At 36.2% G+C, this 20,401-nt stretch overlaps 1 protein-coding gene across 3 annotated transcripts in view; it reads right to left on the bottom strand.

Annotated features, from left to right (window-relative positions):
• The window catches only part of THEMIS (thymocyte selection associated), a 177,582-nt gene extending 172,283 nt beyond the window's left edge, over positions 1-5,299 (bottom strand). Inside the window, exon 1 of one of the 3 annotated variants that reach the window (XM_070496268.1) lies at positions 4,993-5,299. In XM_070496268.1, the coding sequence (XP_070352369.1) occupies positions 4,993-5,083 (91 nt within the window). In that variant the 5' untranslated portion in view covers positions 5,084-5,299. The remainder of the gene's footprint in view (positions 1-4,992) is intronic. The other 2 variants (XM_070496270.1, XM_070496269.1) reach the window with 2 other exon arrangements.
• Between the last annotated feature and the right edge of the window lie 15,102 nt (positions 5,300-20,401).

The raw sequence follows: 20,401 nt of genomic DNA on the forward strand, positions 1-20,401 counted from the left end.
AAAAGTATTGATTAAGTTCAATACCTATTTATTATGAAAACACCTAGAAAGCAAGGAATAGATGAAAACTTCCTTAACTTAGTGAAGGTTAAATTCCAATTTTAGAGCACTACACTTAATGGAAGAATATTAGATGCATTTTCTTTATGATTAGGAACAAGACAAGGATTTCCATTACTACTTAACATAGTACTGGAGGTCCTGGTCTATAGGTAAGAAAAACTTAAAGGTAAGAAAAACTTAAAGGTAAGAAAAAATGGACAGTTGTAAAACTTAGCAGGGAAGAGACACAACTCTTGATATTTTCTAACAATATCAATATCTATTTAAAGTCAACCAATGAAATTAAAAAGATAAACTATTAGAATAAAGAAGAAAGGTCATTGTACTGCTGATAATAGTTACTTGTATTTCTCCACTTCAGAGATAACCAATGAGAAAATGGAAGAGATACACCAGTCGATATAGCAATCTTTATATGTATATATATATATACACCCATGTGTATGTGTGCGCATTCTAGGAACTAGTCTAGGATACACAAGATCTCTATGGAGACTTTGCATTAAACTTTGATACATGATTTGGAAGATGAGTTTTTTTGTTTTTTGTTGTTTTTGTTGTTTGTTTTTAGTGAGAGAGAAACTACGCTCATGGATGGGAAGACCTTACTATTTACAACATTGAGGTTATAATTTAAAACATTTCTACATTAAAATTCCAGTTCAGCAAAGTTTCATTTGCAATTGTACTAAATATTTAAATAAGAAATAACACCAAATTTACACATCTTTCAAAGAATAGAGAAAGACTCCACTCAAGAACTTCCATAAGTTCAATATAACTCAATACAAAAACCTGGCTAGAACACTACAAGAAATAAAAAATATAAGCCAATGTCATTCACTAAAAGACATAAAAAATCCTAGCATAAAAAATTAGTAAACCAAATTTAGTGTTATATGGACAAATTGGTTTTATTCCACAAGTAAAAGGTTTAACATTTAAAAAATCAATGTAAAAAACATCATATAATCATCACAAAAGTTACAGAAACAATATTTTATAAGGTAAACATACTTTCACATTTTTTTAAAAAAATTTTTAGAAAACTAGAAATGTCTTTAACCTAAAGCAAACATTATATTTAACAACGAATACTTGAAACTTTCTCTGTGCGGTTGTGAATGAGACACAGACGTCCCTTATCATAACTCCTATTCAATATCATCCTAGAAGTACTAGCCAGTCCTTTAACTGAAGAAAGAAAAAAGTATAATCATTAGAAAGAAGAAATAAGATCCATCAATATTCACAGAAAACATGAATGTGTACATAACAAATCCAAAATAATGGAATGAAAAAGTCAAATAACTAAGAATAAATCTGAAAAAGTGCAAGAATTCCACAAAAGAATTATAAAATGTTATCGATAGAAATGAAAAGAGATCTGTATAACTAGATAGCTATACCAGGTTCATGGATCAGAAAACTTAATTTAAGATGATGCCAGTTCTCTCCAAACCAATGCACTGCTGATCAAAACGACAAAAGGACTTTTGTGGAAGTTGATAAGTAAATTCTAAAATGTATATGAAAATTCAAACGGGAAATTTAAAGGAGAATAATAATCAAAACCTATTCTACAAGAGTAGTTCCAAAATTTGGCTGCATGTTATAATCATCAAGGAGATTTTTAAACACATGATATGGTGATTTCCTATTGCTTACATAGTGAAATCCTTATCTCTTAAGGAGAGACCCAGGCATCTATATTTTTAATACATCCCAGGTGTTTCCAATGTGCAACCAAGTTTGAGAACCACAGCTTGGTAGCATATTATTGTATTAAATATAATATAAGTTATATATTGTTGCAAACCTGAATTTAGATGGAGTGAAATTGGTATAAGGATAGCAAGTAGGTGAATGGAACATAATAGAAGCTGTGGAAAGAGACGTAGACGTGTATGGACACTGTTCGTGATTAATGTAACACAGTAGGAAAAAGGCAGTTTTTCAATAAATGTGACTGCACCAATTGGCTCCATAGAAGAAAAAACAAACATTGATCTCAGCCTCATACCATATACAAAAAAATTGATGCCAAGTTGATTGCAGATCTGAAGGAGAGAGTCAATAAATGGCATCTCCAGAAGATAATATAGAATATCTTCATGAACTTACGGTAAAGAAAAATTTCTTTGACAACACAGAAAAAGGAAAATAATTATAAATTGACTACACTAACAATAAAATTTAAAACTTCCATTCATCAAAAGACACCATTTAAAAAATGAAACGTCAAGCTATTGTCTGAGAGAGGACATTTGCAACACAGATAACTGACAAAGGGTCAGTATCTCTTTTATATAGACAGATAAATAGATAGATAGATAGATAGATAGATAGATAGATAGATATGTCCAATACATATAAATTTCATCCAGTCAATGATAAAAATTTATAAAATCCAATAGAAAAATAAGCAAGAGAAATGAACAACCTTTTCATAAAATAGCCTCTCCAAAAGACCAATAAACATAAGAAAAGATTTTCAGTCTCATTAGTCACCAGGGAGTTGTAAACTAAAACCATGAGCTATCACTATACTCTTACAATAATAACTAAAATTAAGAAGATTGATAATATCAAGTGTTGTCAAGGATAAGGATTAATCAGAACTCTCATATACTGCTGGTGGGATTGTAAATTGGTATAACTACTTAGGAAAATTGTTTTTTATTAGCTACTAAGGTTTAACACACACATATGATATGGCAATTCCACTTATTTACATACCCAACTGAATAAATATACAAATGAACATGCATGTATAAGAATGTTCAGGACGTTAGTGGTAACACCTCCTAACTGGAAATAATCTGAAAGACCATTAGCAGTAGAGTGGATAAATAAATTATGGTATATTAATGCAATGGAATATTATACCCACTGAAATAAACTATATAGAACAGCATGGACTATTTTACAAAGATAATGTTGAATATGTATGCCAACCAGAAAAGAATACATTCTATACTTTTCTAGTTCATAAGTGGACAAAAGTCATAATAATAAGGGTTACCTTTGGCAAGGATAGTGGATAATGCTTGAGAAAGGGCACAAGATGAGACTTCTAGAATACTTGCAATTTTCTATTTCTTGACCTGGGTGGTGGTTACATGAATATGCTTATTTTGTGAAAATTCATCAGAGTGTACACTTTTTTTTCTCTTAATTGAAGTATGACGTACTTGTAAAGTATTAAGGAATGAAGATGGTCTGAACACATGGAGACACATTCTGTGTTCTTTTGTAAGATAATATAAAAATGTTAATTCTTCCCAAATTAATCCATAAAATCAGCATAATCCAATACAAATTCCAGTTGGGTTTCTGAAGTAAGTAATTGATTTCTTTAAAAACGTATTTGAAAGGTCTGTGAATAGCTACATCAACTTGGAAAAAAAGGAGTGGAAAACAAGAGATTGGTCTATACATGAACTACGTATTAAGAGTTATTCTGGAGAAAAAATTACAAAAATAGCATGATTTTGACACAACTGAGAAAAAATAAACTACAGAACTAGAAGAGGTTTTTCAGAGACAGATTAATCCAGATGTGAGCATATAACATGATCTAAAGGCAGCAACACAAATCAATGGAGAAAGGGTGCTAGCTCAGTAAATGATACTGGGAAGTCAGGTTTACTATATGGAAAAAAACTGATCCTCCAAATGGATTAAAAACTAAAAGTGAAATATAAAACTGTAAAGTTGATATAAAATAATTCAGGAAAATATCTTTGCAACCTGGACATATGGAAAGTCTTCTTAGACAAAGCCTCAGAAGCACAAACCACGAGACAAGAAATTATTTGGAGCTGGCTTAAGAGCACAGAGACATTTCATCATACTGTATACATGGAAAAACATGGTCTCATTCCAAATAACCAGTTACAAATGAATTAAACCAAACCCTATACTAAACTGATAATAGCCTGCACCAATTCCTCGCCTGCAGGTTTGTGTGTGTATGTACCTATGAACCAAGTCTGACATTTGTCAACCTTTGTTTTATTTTATAATATGATAGCTAATACATTCTTTTTCTATGAATGGGACAGATTTGCCTACCAACAGTTCTTTGAGTTATTTTCCCAGAAGTTTGTCTGGACCTGATTTGACTACTGCCTCAATTCTACCACTCTTGCAAGCAGAAATATATATTTGCCTAGAAACTGACTTTGTCTGGCCTGCTTAAAAGATTGCCTGCTTAAAACTAACAGCTTAAAGATTCTAGGGTATATCTCATAGACTTTAATGTTCTTTTACCAAATTAACATGGTAAGCACATCTAAACACGTTAGCTTCAATCATTCAATAAATAATTCAATAAATTCAGTAATCTTAATTGAACTCTGGCTTATCAATATAGATTCTTAAAAATTATTCTGTCATTAGTAGACATTAATTTCTATACCTTCAAACAAGAATGTCATTATTTAAGGAATTAAGAGTTAGGCCACTACAGAAAGAGCGAGAGAAGCGGTGACATAAGCAACATTTAGAAGTGGTTTAAGAGTTTGGCAAATTTTTCTTTCTGAACACTGTGCTTTTAATAGTTGCTTTTGTGTTACAAAAACTAAATTTTATCTTTTATATTCTAGAAACATAAATACGGATAACTTTTAGTCTTGATTACAACCAATTTCAAAGGAAAGGCAGAAATAATTTGCCTTTTTTGTTGAACCATTTGAAAGCCTACGGAAAACTCAAGAAGCTTCACTTAATTCCTTGTCCCCATCCACCCCAGAGTCCAAACTAGTTGGTCCCTTCTCCAACGCTACTGGGTCTTGACCATGCGTCAGTTAGTTACTGTCTCTCTTTTACAATGACCTTTCAGAACTCATTTAGTCTTTATTAAAATCTCCTCCTCCAATTCCTACAAGCACTTTCTAGCCAGCCAAGAGACAAGAGGGTGCTTACCTTCAAAATAAATGCCTGACTGGATTTCGAGAACCCTGGGGAGGGTCCTGAGGTCAAGGGCGTGGATGAATTCTTCCAGCGACAATGCCATTGCTCTGACTTGGATGGTGTGCAGACTTGGTACTTACAGAGGATTAGGGCTTCTAGGTGTCACTGGTCTGCAGTTGCAGTCCCTGTTCATCATTCCTCCCTCAAGCAGGCAGGGATGTCACACTAAAGCCCAACTGCAGTGGAGTAGCTGGAGTAGCTCTATGTAGGGAGATCAGAGGGGAGGAGGGAGGAGGCAGGAGACAAAAGGTGTTACAGCTTTTTGTTCTCATTGTGGCTTCATTTCCTTCTGACACAGAAGTAGAACAGGATGGGGGTGGGGTGAGCATGTCTGAACACACACTATCAAAAAACTGAGACGTGATAAGCAGCTCGCTCTGTCTGTTGCTGGTCCAGGTGTGCATCTGCAGCAGGGACAAGTCTGTTTGGGGTCAGAGTTACTTGTGACCTGTCGACCAGAGAAGAACAGGAGTACAGGACTGAAGTCTCATCTTAAAAATGGCACCACGTTAATTATCTCTTTACTTCATTTCTAAAGTTTAGCTTTGGGCCTTATTTGCATATACTCAGTGCATTTATATTAAATTTGGTTATGAAAGTGCTTTGTGTCAGCTCTTTTCAGAAATCTGATACTCTGGAGAGAGGATCGAAACCACTTTTTATTCTTCCACATTAAAAATTTTGCTGCATCTTAAAGGAGGGTGGGGGAAGGGAGTAATATGCAAAGCGATACAGTAAATTAATTCAGTAAGTTAATATGAGTTCTGTAATCACCACCCTATAGTGAAAGTATCTAAATCTGATGTTAGGAAGCTTGGGTTTCTTGGGTTTAGCTCTGATTTTGATTTACACATGACTTCAGCCTTGTCTTCTCTGTTCCTCATTTGTTTCATTTATTACATGGAAAAAAAGTAGAAGGAGTCAAATTGTACAATTTCCTCCAAAGCCCACCTTCTACAATTCAGACCCTGTGGTCCAAATTTAGGGAAGAAAAATGCCCAAAGTCAAAGGAGGCAAGAGATGCCTCATGAAAACACATCTCTTAAAAACATTCCTCTCTCGATTCTTTGTGTTTGGCTGAAACAATGTTTTAGAGCTAGAGTATATAATTGAAGGTGACATTTTGTACTGTTTTTAGGGGCGAATAAAAGAAGACTGGTTGGTATAGAAACAGGTGAAAGATGCTGAGAAGCTGCACATTCTCCTTATAAATTGGACTCCAGGCTCCCTGTCTAGGAATTGTTTAGCCTCGGGCTGCAGAGAGCTTAGCCAGGTGGAGAGGGTCACCTCCACCATTTCCTTCAGGCCTCTCACCTCCACCATTTCCTTCAGGGAAATGACCTAGCAATAAACATACTGCTCTATTTTGATAGAGCTTACAAAACTCTTTCAGCTGCTGCAATCCTTTCGACACTTACAGTAATCTGCCTGCCTTCATTGCTTTCTTTACAAAACTAGAATTTATGGGGTCATGTCAATAGTTTTTTCACCAGTAGCTTTTACCTTCCCACTTGCAAATTTTTTTGCCCCCAAATCTCCCAAATTTAAATAGTCTGCCTTCTGCAACCCTCCCCTCACGTTTAGGCTCCTCAGCCGACTACAAACATCGTTTATGGCCTAGCAGCATATCTCACATGGTTGAATATTTGAAAAAAGCTGCTGTGGACCTCTCCTTAAAAATCATACATCTGTTAGAATTGGTGCTACAACAGATTTCGTTCGATACTTAATCCAAGCTGGATGGCACTTGATTTTTTTTTTTTTTTTAATTTTCCCCAGTCAACTTTCTACCCTACTAGCCAAAGAAGCCATTTCAAAGTATCGCCAATATCTTACCATTATCTATGCTACTCCTGCTTTTGCTCTTTCAACAGATGACCCTCGATTTCTGTTACAATCTGAGTCTCTTATATTCTCGACCTTAGTTAAGACACTGCTATTCTCTTAGTTTCCCAAAGCAGAGGGCTGCGTCATGGAGATGCCATCTCCAGCCTCCACACCCCTCCAGCCCTATGGATGGCAACATCACCATCACTCACTCTGTTCTTGCTCTGTATCCTCCCTGTTACTACTTCAGTCCAGATTGGAATCACTTCTGACACTGTAGGCCAGGAAATCCTAGCACAAACAGCCAAGATAAAATTGATAAATAAGAGTGTTGTCAAGGTACTTGAACCACCAGGTAATAAGATGAATGATAAAAATTCAACAACTGAAACAGCAGATTTCAGGTGTAACAACAGTCAAATTAATGAAAGTTCGGCAACAAACCAAAGCATAAATAATAATTTACTATATGAAAAAGGTAAAATTGTAACGCAGTAGGGAAGAATATTTTATTCAACAAATAGTTGTTAAATAATTTTTAAAATAAAAGTTTCCCAAAATTCTATGCAACAAAATTAAGTTTAGAATAAATCTAAATATTAAGTTTAAGTAAAAATAAGCCAAATTAAAAAAACAGAAAGGTGCCTGGACAGAGTAAGAAAAGAACTATTTCTAAGCATTAATGGAAGTCTTAAAGAAAAAGACTAACAGGTTTGACAACAGACATATGACATCCTTCTGTAAATCAAAAAGGAGCTTTAACAAAATAGAAAAAAATACTTCAAATAAAGAATTAATGTCTGGGATCTATAAAAATCACTTATTAATGGATACGCAAAATAAATATATTCAAGGACTTCGGCTTCTGGCTATGAGCTTGTATGTGACCAACTCTCCTACAAAGGGCATCTCAAAAAGTGGATGAGTTTTAAAAACCTGTTTTAAGGAGCAGGAGAGCTACCAGGGCAGCCAGGACCGCAGAGGCCAAGATCCTGAAAAGCAGGAAAACACAGTGAGGGAAACCCAGTATTCTGCAGTTCTTTTCCCCTCAAGGCACTTGTGGATTAGTAATTGGCACTGAGAGAGGCTGAGAAGCAGAGCAAAAGTGGTCATTACGCAGCAGAGAAGCCAAGTTGAGTCTTTAGCCCTTGCACGTGGCTACGGAGACAAAAATTGGAATGTGGAGCGGGCAAGGCATCCAGGCGAACCCAGAGAAATGAGTTGTTCAGCACTTTTCTCCTTGGGGATTTTACCCACTCGAAAGCAGTACAAGGTGGATTGTATGAGTCACCACTAAGAAAATGGTGGGTGAGAAGCTGAAGAAGCCCAGCAGTGCCTTCCATCCATCTACAGAATTGGGAAGACTGGGCCTGCTGAGGGGGGCGGGAGCTCCAGTAAGTTCTCAGTGCTTTCAGCTAGGGCCCCTGACGGCCACCCCCTAAAAGATAGGGTTGACTATAAATACAGCAGGGCTTACCAAAATTGAGGTAAATTTAACCCAATCTCTGATTGGATGAAAGTGATTTATCCCATTTAGCTGCCAGACAAAAGCAAAAGTAAATCCTCCCTTAAGGGAAAATCAACCAGAATTTTGTATAATTTTTTAAACACAGCATCTAGGATTAAAAAAAAAAAAAAGCATACCTGAAAACAGGCCAAGGAGAGAAATAAGAAGCCATGAAACAAATCCATGGTGGTGACTCAGATATTAGAATTATCAGGCAAGCAATTTAAAACAACTTTGATTAACACATTCAAAACTAGAAGAGAAGAAGAATTTCAGAGGAGGACTGCCATGTATAAAAAGTATCAAATGAAAATTCTAGAGCTGAAAAATACAAGAACTGATATTAGGAGTTCAATAGTTGGATTTGACAGTATTTTGGACAGATAGTCAGAGAAGGTAGTTGAACTGGAAATAGAAGAATAGAAAATATCTACTCTCTTATCTACAGAGAGATCAAATGAATGGAAGAATTTAAGTCTAAAAGTAAAAGGATGGAAGAAGATACACCAAGAAAACATTAAACAACAGGAAGCTCATGAAACTACACCAATATCAGATAAAGTAGATTTAAAGACAAGAGGCATTGTTAGACATTTAATAATGAAAAAGTGATCAATTGACAAGGAAGACCTGACAGCTCTAAATCTGTATGCACCCAATAACACAGCTCCAAAGTATCTAAAGAAAAGTTGACCACATGAAAAGAAGGTAGAGAATCCACCATCAGAGTAAGAAATATTTACACATATGTTCAATTGCTGATAGAAGAATGAAATATTTAGTTCATAAAATCCACGGTGCTGAGGGTGCGGTATATAGCCACTCATATATACTGCAAACTGATGAGGTCCGCCTTGAAATCAATTTGATCCAGTAATTTTACATTTAAACATAATCAGATACACACAAAGATTGACTTATACTGTTAATTAAAGCACTTATTACTTTTAATGGTAGAACAAAAAAGGGAAAGAAACCTAAAGGACAATAATGGAGATTATTTACATCAATTATACACATAATTGTATACTATGACACCACTAAAAAGCGTGTTTTCAAAGAAAAAATTGTTGCCATGAGAAAAATGCTAACAATATAATGTTAAAAATTAGAGCTAGAGGAGAAGCAGCATAGAAAACAAAATCTAGAATAGCTACTAAATTTTATATTTTTAATGTGCTTGAGTGTGTTTTTATTTTGAAAAATTTAAAAAGATTGAAAGTGAGTGAAATATTGTTTTTTTCTCTTGAGCAAATAGAGGTGACTATTAATTCTGTCATTTCTAGTACTTTCTTTGCACTGCTTTCACTCAAGCCACCTATTACCTTTTCCTCTTTATTATATCTTGGGGACATTTTTTATTCCTTATCTTACCTTCATATTCATGACCACACTCTTTTCCTTGAAATACTATCTTCACTTGGCTTCCCTCATTTTTCACTCTATTTTTCTATCTGCTCCTGCTAGGTGAAATTTGCATCCCCCTTTTTTTCTGCTTTTAAATATTGTTGTATTCTCACTCACAACATCTATTTGGGTATTCAAACACAATTTTTATCTTACATGTGCTGCAAAAGGCAACATAAATCTCTGAAAGGGCTGATTTTAAGGGAACATGGTGTCAAGGGGCAATGGGCCCCATGGAGAACAGGCTGTTACATCTCTAGCCAATTGTAGTCAGGAAAGAACATAAGCCCAATGGTGCTAGTTTTTCAAAATGTTCTTCTTGTGAAATCACCTTTATATGTTTCAGCTAATTCTCACTTTTAAAAGTGATGGCAAAATTAATATTTTTATGTGAAATTACCTCATCTTTACTAAAAGTTTGCAGCTTATTCTTGGAAAAGGAAATGCTGGCCAAAAATAAATAAATCAAAGGGCTGCCCATTATGACCTCTGACCTGTATGGGTATGTTGATGGCTTCTAAATCTGTGTCTCTGGCCCAAACTCTTTTCTGAGATCCAGATCTATATAAAACCTTTTGGATATTTTTCAAACCTTATGTTCAACATGCCCCAAATTGAACATTTCGTTTCTTCTGCTTTCCCCACTCCCGTCCATGTCTCTCTCCCATATCTGTTGCCTCCTCCTATATTCTCTCATTAATAAATAGCATCACCCTCAAATCCAATTTTCCAAGCCTGAATCCTGCATCTTATTAGTGACACTTCTTCTCTGCCATCCCCTCTACCAGTCACTGAGGAAATCCAAGTCTATTGCTGGGACATTTCTCAAGTCTGCCACCTTTCCCCAAGCCTACTGCACCTACATAATAAAGGCCACCGCCATCTCTTGCCTACATCGGGGTGAAAGTTCTTAGCTTATTAAATTTTCACAACTTCTTTCCTCGCTGTGAGACCTGAGTGAGCTTTCTAACGTGTGAATCTGACCAAGTCATTCCCCTTATTAAAACTCCTCAGCAGTTTATTCTTCAGTGGTTTTGTTCTAAAGTCTCTCTGTTAAAATAGATTACAAGTGACAGTAACTCAACTCAAACAGTCTGCTCCACAGGACTTGTGGCCAAAATTGACCCCTTTAGAGATTTAACATCCTACGTGTGATATTTGGTCCTTTCTTTGAGGAAAAGAAGGAATAAATACTTGTGACTGAAAGCTTTTGTCGTCAGGTAAGCATCACCATGTCTGAGGGCCTCTCTCTCAGAAAGACGCATTTCACGTTATTCCAATAACTTAAATATGCTTGGAAAGTTCCTCTAGAGAAAAATCTCTGTTCAAACACTGAACTTGCTCCTCAATGCTTTTACTAAAGAACAGAGACGGACCTGCCCATTAACCCCCCGAAAGGAGATGAGGGAGTTATAGTGTCATCCTTGCCAATGATTTCTGCCCTAAGAGACGTACTGTTGAAAAAAAAGAAGGAAAAAAGAAAAATAAAGAAAATAAAGAAAAGCTAAAAACGAGCCTTGCATAAGATAGCCATTCTTTTTGTAAACTCTCAGTAGCTACTTTCTTAAAAAATAAGCAGAACTAGCTGAACATGAAAAAAAAATCTCACTACATAAACTACAAAGCAGGGATTTAAAAGCAATATTTTAATATTTGAGTATAACAGTATTTCTTTGAGTGAAAACTAAACCTTAGAGATCGATCATTTTGACTGGTATCTAAATCTCTTCATTTTCTGAAACTTTCCCCTCATTATTTCTTTTTGAAAAAACAAAAATTAGGGGCCGGTCTGGTGGCGCAGTGGTTAAGTTCGCACGTTCCGCTTCTCAGCGGCCTGGGGTTCGTCAGTTCGAATCCTGGGTGCAAACATGGCACCGCTTGGCACGCCATGCTGTGGTAGGCATGCCACATATAAAAGAAGTAGAGGAAGATGGGCAGGGATGTTAGCTCAGGGCCAGGCTTCCTCAGCAATAAAAGAGGAGGACGGGCAGTAGTTAGCTCAGGACTAATCTTGCTCAAAAAAAAAAAAAAAAAAAAAAAATTAGGCCGTGTCCAGAAAATAGGAATTACTTCGTAAGTTTGGCTTAATTAAAATGTGGTATTTATTGTTTCAAGCCATTGATGAGTTAAGAAGCAATTCTAGCTATAAGATAAACATATTTGGAGAAATTATACAATACCATCAGAGCGTCAGGCTCAGCTTTCTTCTGCACAGGGTGCGTTTCTGGGAGTTCATGCTGTTATGGGAACCCCTGCCAACTGGAGACTTATATCTTCCCAGATCCGAGTGCAATAGAAGAGACTGTCTTCTCCTAGTTATACCAGGAAAAGTCCCAGGATCAGCTCTGATTAATTCAACGTGGATCACATGTCTATCTCTCAATCAATCACTGTGACTAAGGGAATGGAATATGCTAATTGCCCAGGTTAGATTCATGTGCTGTACTTTGGATTTTGTTAGGCCGGTGCCCCAGCCAAATCATGAAGATAGAGATGGGAAAGGAGAGGTCTCAGAGGAAAATCAGTGTGCTATTACCCGAAAAAAGGAGAAATCGGTGTTTGATGGGCAAAATCATACTATGCCTACCCTATGTGTCCCCAGGGCTACATGGCTCCCTATTTGCAGTATTTTGATCACCTTGCTCTTCCATCTCCAACTGGAGGTATAATTATGTATATTCTTAATGTATAAGAATGCATATGAATTATTTTAATAATCCAGAAAGAAAGTTAAACCTGCTATAAAACAACTTATTTATCTTGTCAAAATCCACATGGGCATATCTTTAAAAGGATTACTAAATCAAAACCTCTCACCTTCCCCAGTGAGCCTTTGTGTAAGCCCTGTGAGCGCGTGCCTTCATCATGGCCTCATTTTCAAAGAAGCGCCTGCCTCCTGCCATTTTTATTCTCCTTTTGAACGAAGCTCATTGTAGGACTCACATTTCTTCCCAAGTAGGTTTATCATTCTGATCATCCTTTTTGCTACTCTAATACTTAATTGTTCTTTCAGCAAACATTTGTTGAACCTTGCTCCGCGCCTGTCGTTATACAAGACGCTGAGAATATAAATAAGCCCTTAGAGAGATTACATTTCGGCAGACCATGCACACCAGTTAAGAATCACAATCCAGTGCATAAACTTCTCCACAGAGATGAGCAGCCTACTTTGTGGGAACATAAAGGAGAGACACCCAACCCAGGAACCTGAAGAGTTAGGAATGAATTTCCTGAGGAACAGTGTTCTGAGGTTAACCTTAAAGAGGCAGTTAGGTAGCTGCACTTGCTAATCTTGTGGAGGCTTTATTCAAATGAGGTATTTTTGTTGTTTTGTTGTTTTGCTTAGGGTTCTGCCTATTGCCTCCTATTTAGGATAAAGCAGGTGCACTCTCCTCAAGTATTCTAATAACTGAAGAACGTACTTTGCTCACTTGGCAGATAAGTAAGACATGGCTGAAAACATTATGTTTCTCAAACTTCCTCTATTTTACAACTAAGAACATGATCCACAATTTGACTGAGATCATTTTCAAAGTTGGAAAAGTTATAGATTTAGTGACAAGAAAACCTGGGGTAAGAACTTCTTACGGAAAGAAGCCAATCTGCTGAGGAACTGCGTCCCCCCAGCCCGCCCCCCACCAAGTAACAATCTCAAAGAAAGAGAGTAGCAACGGGAGAGATTTACACACCACTTTATGGAAGAAGAATGACTTTAGATTTCATTACTTCCTAATGCATCCAATTTCTTTTTTTTTTTTGTATACGTGAACTAGCTAAGAATAAATAGAGTAAAAGTTTGTTATAGATGATGATTTTTCACAAAGATTTATAGTCATAGTTCAAATTACCTTCTCAGTGACTGTGTTTTCCAATTAAACTCTGAGAGCCTTGCAGCCAGCCTCATCATTTTCCAAGCTCATTGTTTAGATGTATATATTTCGTTCTTAGGAATCATGAATTTATCTTCCCGAGTTTGTTGTCAGGGAAGACAATTCTTGATATCATAAACAGTTACAACCACATTATGTGAGTATTTGTTTTCTGGTGGTAGATATTCAAAAGTAATTGAATATTTTTATCTATTTCCTGCAACATTATTCCCGGAATAAACTTGTCTGAATAGACTAAGGCACTGGGAAACCTGTTCCTACTCTGACCACGCCTCAAAGATTAGGGGACTTCACATTTAAAATAGAGCTTAGAAAGTAGAGCAACCATCATTTTTTAAATATTTAAATGATTAATTCTAGAATAGGTTGTAGATCTACAGAAAAGTTGCGAAGATAGTACAGAGATTTCCTATACACCCCACACCCACACCCATTTGCCCTCTTGTTAACATTTACGTGACTATAGCGCATTTGTCACAAATTGGAAGCCAATATTGAGAGATTATTAACTAAATTCCACACTTTTCTAGAATTTTATTATTTTTTTCACTGAAGTCCCTTTTCTGTTCCAGAATCCTATCCAAGACGCTCCATCACATTTAGTCCTCATGTCTCCCTAGGATCCTCTGGGCTGTGAAAGTTTCTCAGACATTCCTTGATTTTGATGACTGAAATTTGGGAGATACTGGTCAGGTATTTTGCAGAACGTCCCTCAGTTTGGCTTGTCTGATGTTTTTCTCGTGGTTGGACTGGGGTTGTGGGCTTGGGGAGGAATACCACAGACGTGAAGTATTATTCTCATTCCGTCATATCAGGGGTATGTGCTGCTGATACGACTTGTCACCAATGATAAAATGAACTTTAATCACCCAACTAAGGTAGCGTTTGCCAGGTTTCTCCACAGTAGAGTCGCATTTCCCTTCATTTCATACCATTATCTTTGGAAGAAAGTAATCAAGCACAGTCTACAGTTAAGCGGTGGAAATTTATGTTCCAGCTGCGTCAGGGAGAAGTATCTATATAAATATTTTGGGACTCTGTTGAACAAGAGACTTGTGTCTTCTCCCTCATTTATGTATTAATTCAACCATGTGTTCTCATCAGTATGGATTCATGGATATTTATTTTATACTTTGGGGTATAATCTAATACTGTTTTTTTTTTATCATTTTGTAGCTCAAATTGTTCCAGCATTGACCGTTGTATATACACGTCTATAAGTATCCGTCCGTATCTACATTAAGCTAAACATGGCTTCATACTGATGTCTCCAGCTCTAATCCAGTGTGTGATGTGGTCCATTCTAGCCTTCTCCTCTGGCTTATTTGTAACCTTCCACTCCAACCATGAGAAACCTGTCTCCCACCATCTGCCATTCAATTACTTACTTTTTCAATCCCAGCATATGTGTCAGAGATTTCAGAAGTGTTAGCCCATACACAGGTACCTTTGTGAGAAACAACTTTCTCAACTAGAGTACACAATTTATTATCGTTCCTTTTGTCTTTAGTCTTACGGTTTTCAGTTATTTCCAAATTTACTTAGGTCAGCACCTCTTTCTCTCCACCTCCTTCATTAAGGTTATGTCATACATTTATACATAAATACATAATGCAGTTATGTAATAACTGTCTACATAACACACATATTATACATAATAATACAGTTGGATTCTTTCATCACAGTCTCAATTCCATCCTGGCATTCCCCTGGCAGTCATCACTTTTATAAGCTCTGTAGCACTTAGCAGTGAGATGCTTAATTATCTTTTCTAAAATACAGAAGACAGACAGAAAAGTACATATGAATATTAAATTCCCAGTAAATAATTATCTTTTGCTGTACGGAAATACTTAAATGCATGTTAAATGCATGTATGGAAATTGAAAAAATTTCAGAGAATCAAAAACAATAGTAGAATGAAGAAGTACTTTGGGGCCTATTCCTGCCATGAAATATTATGCAGAGTGAAAAACGAATGATGCACAGCTGCATGCATCAACATGACTGCATCTCAAAAATAAGAATAAAAGAGGTCACAAAATAATATAAATAATATGATTACATATAACAGGAAAAAGTATATTTCAATTAAGGCACAGTAATATAAACAAAGGAATAAGCAACACAAAAGTCAGGATACTACAAATATTGTGGGAAGAAGGAAAGAGACGTATTCAAGGACCTCAAAGTTGGCAGTAATGGTCTATTCCTTAAGCTCAATAGCTGTTTTTATTATTATTTAAACTTATTAAATAAGTACATATGTTACTGGATTTGGTTATCTACTTTAAATTATAAAGTTTAAATAACAGACACAGTATACTCATCCATTCATTTATTTAATAGGTATTTATTGCACTACCGTTTGCCAGGCATTGAACCAGGTTTTGTAAATTTTTCTGCCGACCTCAAGTAGATATGATACCTTCACCCACGGAGCTGACAGATTGAAGTTTGCTTGTTTGCCAGCAATGGGAAATATGAAATTTTTTCCAAAAATGTCATGAGCTTAATGGCCTGTCTCACCTTTGGAAGCCAGTCCGCTCCTTGCTCAAGCCCAGCGGCATGTGCTTCGGCTAAGGGCATAGAAAAGCCCTGGAAGTCACCTGGTTATTCCCAAGTTTCCATATCATCTCAGAGTCAGGAATCCGTTATGTCCAGGACTGGTCTGAGAAATTCTCACTGGAAGACCAAACCCCTCCTTGGGAAAACTTAATCCCTTAATGTAGACTACGACCAACTTCTGTAGTCTAAAGTGAATTATTAATAGACACAATATATAACTGAAAAAGCTTAAAAGCATTAAGTCAATGTAAGAGGAAAAGCCATAATCTTCCTGAAAATATGACAACTGTCATCGCCTTCTGGTGTTCTGTAATAGTGCCTTTCACACGAAATGGTGTTTTTTGTCTTACAAAGTCCAACCCACACAGTGTGGAAGTTAAGGTCTCCAGAACCCAGCCCGAAGTTACCACGTTCCAGCACTTCTGCCGTGAATGCTGTTGCCTAAGCAAAGGGAACCACTTGTTCTTCCAGGAACACGTCACTAATCCAGTGAAGAAAGATTGTTATCGTGTGCTTTTCTCAGCAGTCTGACTGATCAGACGTCCATCCCTGAACACCCTCCAGTGGCCAGGTGTCTGTAATGCTCTGACTGGTCAGGTTAGGTCGCAGGCTCATTCTGACGCTGGACATAAAACACCTGGATGGAGGGTGAAGTAGGAAGTGATTCCTCAGAGAAAGGCAAATAGATACTGGGTGGGAAAAAATAACTCTCCTACACTCATCTTTTAAGTTGTAGCTCTAATTCTTTTACCTCCATGAGCCTTTTCTGATCTTTATACCATTTTCAAAATTCTCTCTTCTTTCACAGAAGTCTCATCAGCTGAACATCTCTTATTATGTGACCTTTTTATGCTTTTTTTCTGTTTCTGGATTGTAATTCCTTAAGGGGAGAGTCAGTGTCTAATTGAGCTGCATGTGATTTACAGCTTCAAACACTGTGCTAAGAAGTATTTTCTAGAAGAACAAATGAATGGCCTTCACATATTTGTCATATTTAATTGAATAATCTGGAACTGAACCAGGTTAAGTTCTGCTCCACCTTTTTCTTCTTTTCCTCAAGATGACAGAGGAAATCATGACCAGACCTGGACACAGGCCGATGCTGGGGCATTTATCTCACCAAGAGACTTCTCAGTTGACGTAGGACTATAAATTCAGCCTTTTAATCCCCAAAGCATTATTTAATCTGTATTTGAAGTAAATATCGACCACCTGAAGAGGCTAAATATTTTTCTCCTGAGTGAAATTTTATAGCTCACACCTTAGAATTCAGTCATGTGTACGACATCTCTGGACTACCAGTATTGAATTGGTAATGACAATCAAGGACTGTGTGCTTCCTAGGACTTAATCTGGAGGAAATATTGCTCTCAAACCCGTTACTGCACAGTACAGAGAAATGGTAGATGCTGAGTCTTAGACTACTCTTCCTATAAGGGCATATCTGTGAAGATACGAAGAAAAATTTATATTCCTTTTCCTTACGACCTTGTAAATCTCTATGGCATGAATCCCTTATGCTATATATCATTTCATATAATGATAGAATTTAAGGAATGAAAGGAACCTTTTCTACAATGGAGTCAAGACATAACTGTATGGCCTCTGCTGAGTCTTATTTTGTTTGAAATGAAGTAATATTACAGATAAAATTCCAAGTATAACACTTTATAGATGTATATGATTTGGTTAGCAGAAGAGCAAGTGACTTGAAACACAGTTTGACTTTATTTTCTATATAACCAGTGAACCCACGGACCTGTTCATTGTTGATATTGAACCATTTTTAGACTCACTTCCATATTATTTTTTCTAGCTTTCTTATGGTATGATTGAGATTTATTTAAGGTGAGAAATTTAAGGGGTACAAAGTGATGTTTTGATAAATATGTACTTTGCGAAATGATTACTACAATCATTGGTAATCACAATCACAAACATATCCATCACCTAAATAATTACCTTTTCTTTCTTTTTTTGTGGTGAGAACACTTGAAATCTACTCTCTTAGCGTACAATAGCATTCAAGTATACATTATTATTAGCTATAGTCACCACGCTGTATACTCGGTCTCCATAACTTATTCATCTTGTAACTGAAAGTTTTCACCCTTTGATCGATATCTCCCTTCCCGGCCCGCCCCTCCCCATGCAAGCCTCTGGTAACCATCATTCTAGTCTCTGTTATGAGTTCAACTTTTTGTTTTTTTTAATTCCACATATAAGTTAGATTATGCAATATTTGCCTTTCTGTGTCTGGCTTATTTTACTTAGCATAATGTCCTCCAGATGCATCCATGTTGCCACAAATGGCAGGATTTCCTTCTTGTTTAGTGTTGAATACATATGTGTGTGTGTATATATTTATATACTACATTTGTTTTATCATTCATCTACCACTGGACACTTAAGTTGCTTCTATATCTTGGCTGTTGTAAATAATGCTTCAATGAACATGGGAGTGCGGATATCTCTTCAAGATCCTGTGTTCATTTCTTTTGGATATATACCCAAAATTGGGGATTGCTGGATCACATGGTAGTTCTATTTTTAATTTTTTGAGGATCCTCCTAACTCTTTTTCCATAATGTTTGTGCCAATTTACATTTCCACCAGCAATGCAAAAGGGTTCCCATTTCTCCATATCCTTGCCAGCACTTGTTATCTTTTGACTTTTTGATGACAGTCACTCTAACACACTTGAAGTGGTATCTCATTGTGGTCTTGATTTGCTTTTTCTGGTGATTAGTTATATTGAGCAGCTTTTCACACACCTGTTGTCATTTGTATGTCTTCTTTGGAAAAATGGCTATTCAAGTTCTTAACCCATTTTTTAAACAGGTTATTTGGAGTTTTTTTGCTATTGAGTTGTCTGAGTTCCTTATATATTTTGGATATTAACCCCTTATCCAATAGATGGTTTGCAAATATTTTCCCTCCATTCTGTAGATTCCCTTTTCATTTTGTTGATGGTTTCCTTTGTTGTACAGAAACTTTTTAGTTTAATGTGGTCTCACTTGTTTGTTTTTGCCTTTGTTTCCTGTGCTTTTGGTGTCAGATTCAAATAATCATTGCCAAGACGAGTATTAAGGAGCTTTTCCCTTATGTTTCCTTCTAGGAGTTCTACATTTCAGGTCTTATGTCTTTAATTCATTTTGAGTTGATTTTATGTAAGATGGGTCCAGTTTAATTCTTTCGCAGTGAGTATCCAGTTTTTCCAACACCATTTATTGAAGAGACTATCCATTTCCCATTGTGTATTCTTGGCCTTTCTGTCAAAAATTAGTTGATTGTATATGTGTGGATTAATTTCCGGGATCTCTATTCTGTTCCATTGGTCTATGTGCCTGTTTTTTTATATCAGTACCACATTGTTTTGATTACTATAGCTTTGTAATATAATTTCAAATAAGGAAATGTGATGACTCCAGCTTTGTTCTTCTTGCTCAAGATTGCTTTTACTATTTGGAGTATTTTGTGATTTCATATAAATTTTAGATGGTTTTTTCTATTTCTGTGAAAAAAAGCCATAGTAGTTTTGATGGGATTGAATTGAATCTGCAGATCACTTTGGGTTAAATGGACATTTTAATAAGATTAATTCTTCCAATCCATAAACACAGGCTATCTTCCCATTTACGTGTCTCTTCAATTTCTTTTGTCAATGTTTAATAGTTTTCAGTGTACAAGTCTTTCACCACCTTGGTTAAATTTATTCCTCAGCATTTTATTCTCAAGTCCATATTATTTTAGTTTTACATATATTAAAGCCTCATTATAATATTACATAACTGATGGATCCATGTTTTGCCCTATTTATAGGAAATGTACTTTTAGAAAATCCTTTTAAAGCTTTTGTTGGGAGTGTTGAATGGGCCTTATCATACCCCCTCTTTGGGAACAAACAAAATTGAAAACAGACAAGAAGCAAAATGGTGATGATAGTATAGTACTTATTTGTTGTTGTTTGTTTGTTGTGGTTCAGCTGGACTAGAGAACATATCCGAGACTAGGCACTAAAACTACAGCCTCCAATCACCTTCTCTCAAAGAGAAAGTTCCAGATTCGAAACTTAAGAAAATTCACAGCCTCCTTCACAAGTCAGACTTTCAGGCCTATCTCTGGAAAACAGCCCTTGGGGCGCTGACTTGGCTATGCTTAC

The sequence above is a fragment of the Equus asinus genome, chromosome 24 (assembly GCF_041296235.1).
Source record: "Equus asinus isolate D_3611 breed Donkey chromosome 24, EquAss-T2T_v2, whole genome shotgun sequence".
NCBI classification, from domain to species: domain Eukaryota; kingdom Metazoa; phylum Chordata; class Mammalia; order Perissodactyla; family Equidae; genus Equus; species Equus asinus.